The following is a 3,010-nucleotide window of genomic DNA, read 5'->3' on the forward strand; positions in this document are numbered from 1 at the left end:
ATGCAGCACACTCCTCGCAAGTCAGATTACGGGAATGATTGTGTTATCTGCAATACCATGAAGTGATGCAAATTTAAAAGTTAGAAATGCTTTATAATGACCGAACCATCTATATGAGGAGTTTTCCATCTTATGGTATTATTTTAAGATTCTACCTTAGCTAATGTTACTGCAGCACTAAGGGGTAAAGAAAGGAGAGGTTTGGTTAAAATTCTCACCAATGTTTCAGCTGATAGATGGCTCAGTAATATTTATTTTGATGTAATGACAAAGTCCATGGCATATTTGTTTCTCAGAGAACAGGAAGATCTGTTCTTTGTCTTTCCCTTAAATGTAGCTGTAAAGGAACAAGCACATGGCTGAGATTTCTGCTCATCTGAGGGAACTGGGCTACGCTGAGATATACTCTGTTTTGTCTCATTTTCTACCAAAAGTTTATCTGCAGTCAAGCAATTGTCTCAGAGTCCAGCTTTATTTCATCCCCTTCTAGCTCAGGTGCATTTTGTAAATGCTGAGTTTCACCTTGTCTATTAAAATGGAAACTTCTGCTAACGTCCCCTAAAGGCGGCTATAATGATGTGGTGGCTTGGCCATCTTCACACCAGCTCAGGACAAACTGAGCGAAAACCAATCAGTCTGCATGGCTGCTCCAGAAAACTTCCTGACTCTTACCAGCATTAAAAATATTGACAATTAAAAGTCTTACTGCAAGACTTGAGAAGTCATGAGAGGTATTTTCTCACAGGCAGGCTGCTTGAGCCTTTTTGCCCCCATCCCGCTGCTGTGCTCTCCAGCAAGTGTTTATGCTGGTTCCACTCCTCCTACAGCAAATGTGGATATATTGATTTATCACTAGCAACCAGCCCAAGCCCCTGGCGATATGATAAACAGCTATACAAACCTCTCACAGACAGATGCTCTGTTATCCCTGTAAAGGAAACGGATGACAAAAAAAAAAAAAATCCTGCGCAAGCATCGATTTTTCCCTCCCTTAAATGTGACTGTAAGAAGTCACCTGTTGGTGAGGCTTTCAGTTGGGTTAATAAAAAGTACGTACAGTGGTTTTCTAGTCAAACCCGGGTAGAGAGGGATACAACTGGGGTGCCCAGGGTTATTTCCCGGCCAAAGCCGGACTCCACGGGGCAGGAGGGGGGTCCCCGCATGTTCCCGGGGCACATCCCGCCCTGCTCCGGTGCGCACAGGGGCGAGGGCACCGCGTTCACCCGCCTGCTGCAACGGGGGGTGCTGCAAAAGCAGTCCAAAATGCCAGTTTTAGCACAGCTGCAAAGCAAAAACCTGCAAAGACGAGGCGTTTGCTTCACCCCGAGCCCGGCGGACCCGCGGCGGTGGAGCCCCCCGACCCCGCACCCACCGGCGGCTCCCCGGGACCCCGGACCGGGGGCGCTGATGACCGCGAACGAAAGAAGGAACCCCAGACCTGTTGCCATCAGAGCACGTTTTTACTTCGGCACCCGCGGGTCGGGACGGGGCGGCTGCGGGGGCCACACACGCCGGGCTCCCCCGCACGTCTCACCGGGATCTCGGGGTTCGGTCGTTGTTGTTTTGAAGGAGCAAAAAAACCCCCCAAAGCACCAGTCAGTCTGCGTGAAGGAGGAATGGCCGCGGTGCAGTCAGCGCCGGCAGCGGCCGGCCCAGCTCCGCTTCCCCCGGCCCGGGCCGTCGGGGCGGGCGGCTGCGGGGCCCACGGCGGTCAGTACGGTCCCACCACCACCGCCTCCACCTCCTTGGACGGCCGCCGGTCCTTGACCAGAAAGTTGATCATCCCCTCCGACTTGATGAGGAGGTTGCAGCCGAGGAAGAAGATGCCGAACGCGACGGTGAGGGCGAGGACGCACATGACAGCGATCTGCACCACCCGCATGATGTACAGGCTCCGCTCCTCCGCCGCCTCCCCGCCGCCGTCGGTCACCACGGAGGCGGCGGTGCAGCAGCGCAGCGCCCGCTCCAGCTCCGCGGCCGCGCTGCCGGCCCCCGCCAGCAGCCCCGCCGCCGCCGTGCCCGCTCCGCCCGCCGCCGAGCCGTTCATCCCGCACGGCCGCCCCGCCGCCGCCGCCGCCGCATGCAGGCGGGCCGGGCCGTACCGAGCCCAGCCGTGCCCAGCCGCTCCGCGCTGCTCCGCGCCGGCGGAGGCTCCGCGCTGCCCGCTCCGCTCCCCGCAGCTCCGCTCCGCCCCGCCGCGCCCGGGCGGGGAGCGGGGCCGGGGCGGGGGCTGGAGGGACGGAGGGAGGGAGGGGAGAGGGGTTGGGGGGCGGGAGGCGGAGGCGGGGGGGCGGGCGTCGGGAAGGGGGATTTGGGTCGAAGGAGCACGAGGGTCGCAGGGGGCGGTTTTTGGGGGGCGGGTTGTGGAGAAGGGGGTTTGGGGAGCAGGTTTGGGCAAGGAGGATTTTGTGAGTGGGGTGCAGGGAGCGGGTTCTTAAGGGGAGGGGTTTGGGGAGTGAGGTTTGGGGGGCACAGGATTTTTGCCGGTGGGTTTTGGTCAGTGGGTGTTTGCAAGTGGGTTTCAGGGACGGGCTTTTTTAAGGCAGCAATCTGCGAGGGATGTATTGTGAGGGAGTGGGGTTTGGGCAGTGTTTTTAGAGGAACAGGCTTTCCGAGATCAGATTTGGGGGAGCAGGATTTTCCAAGTGGGTTTTTAAGGGAGCAAGTTCTGGGGTGTGGGTTTCTGGGAAGGGGGTTTTTGGGAAACCTGTTTCAGAAGAGGAGGTTTCTGCAGTAAAGGGGTGCAGTGCTGGTTCCCAGGGCTGTAGAAAGAGCTGGACCAGCCCTTTGGGGATCTGAGGACAGAGTCAGCTGAACCTCACCCTCCCCAAACATCCCTTCTGATTTAATTGATTTAATTGAAGGTTCAGCCACTGCACAGGCCCATGAGTTTTCAGGTCCCTGCCTCCCCATGCGCTGCTGAAGGCCACGGTGCCCAGGAGAGATGCCACCAGGAGCGGTGGCAACATGGTGTGACTAAGGCTGTACGTCTTGGACAACATCCCCAGCC

The 3,010-nt window shown here is 57.5% G+C and overlaps 1 protein-coding gene across 1 annotated transcript; it reads right to left on the reverse strand.

Moving 5' to 3' along the window:
• Positions 1-1,451: 1,451 nt before the first annotated feature.
• RPRM (reprimo, TP53 dependent G2 arrest mediator homolog) lies at positions 1,452-2,166 on the reverse strand. The gene has a single exon (XM_065638076.1). The coding sequence runs from the start codon at positions 2,045-2,047 to the stop codon at positions 1,712-1,714; it is 336 nt and encodes a 111-aa protein (XP_065494148.1). The 5' UTR covers positions 2,048-2,166; the 3' UTR covers positions 1,452-1,711.
• Between the last annotated feature and the right edge of the window lie 844 nt (positions 2,167-3,010).

The sequence above is a fragment of the Caloenas nicobarica genome, chromosome 6 (genome assembly GCF_036013445.1).
Source record: "Caloenas nicobarica isolate bCalNic1 chromosome 6, bCalNic1.hap1, whole genome shotgun sequence".
NCBI classification, from domain to species: Eukaryota; Metazoa; Chordata; class Aves; order Columbiformes; family Columbidae; genus Caloenas; species Caloenas nicobarica.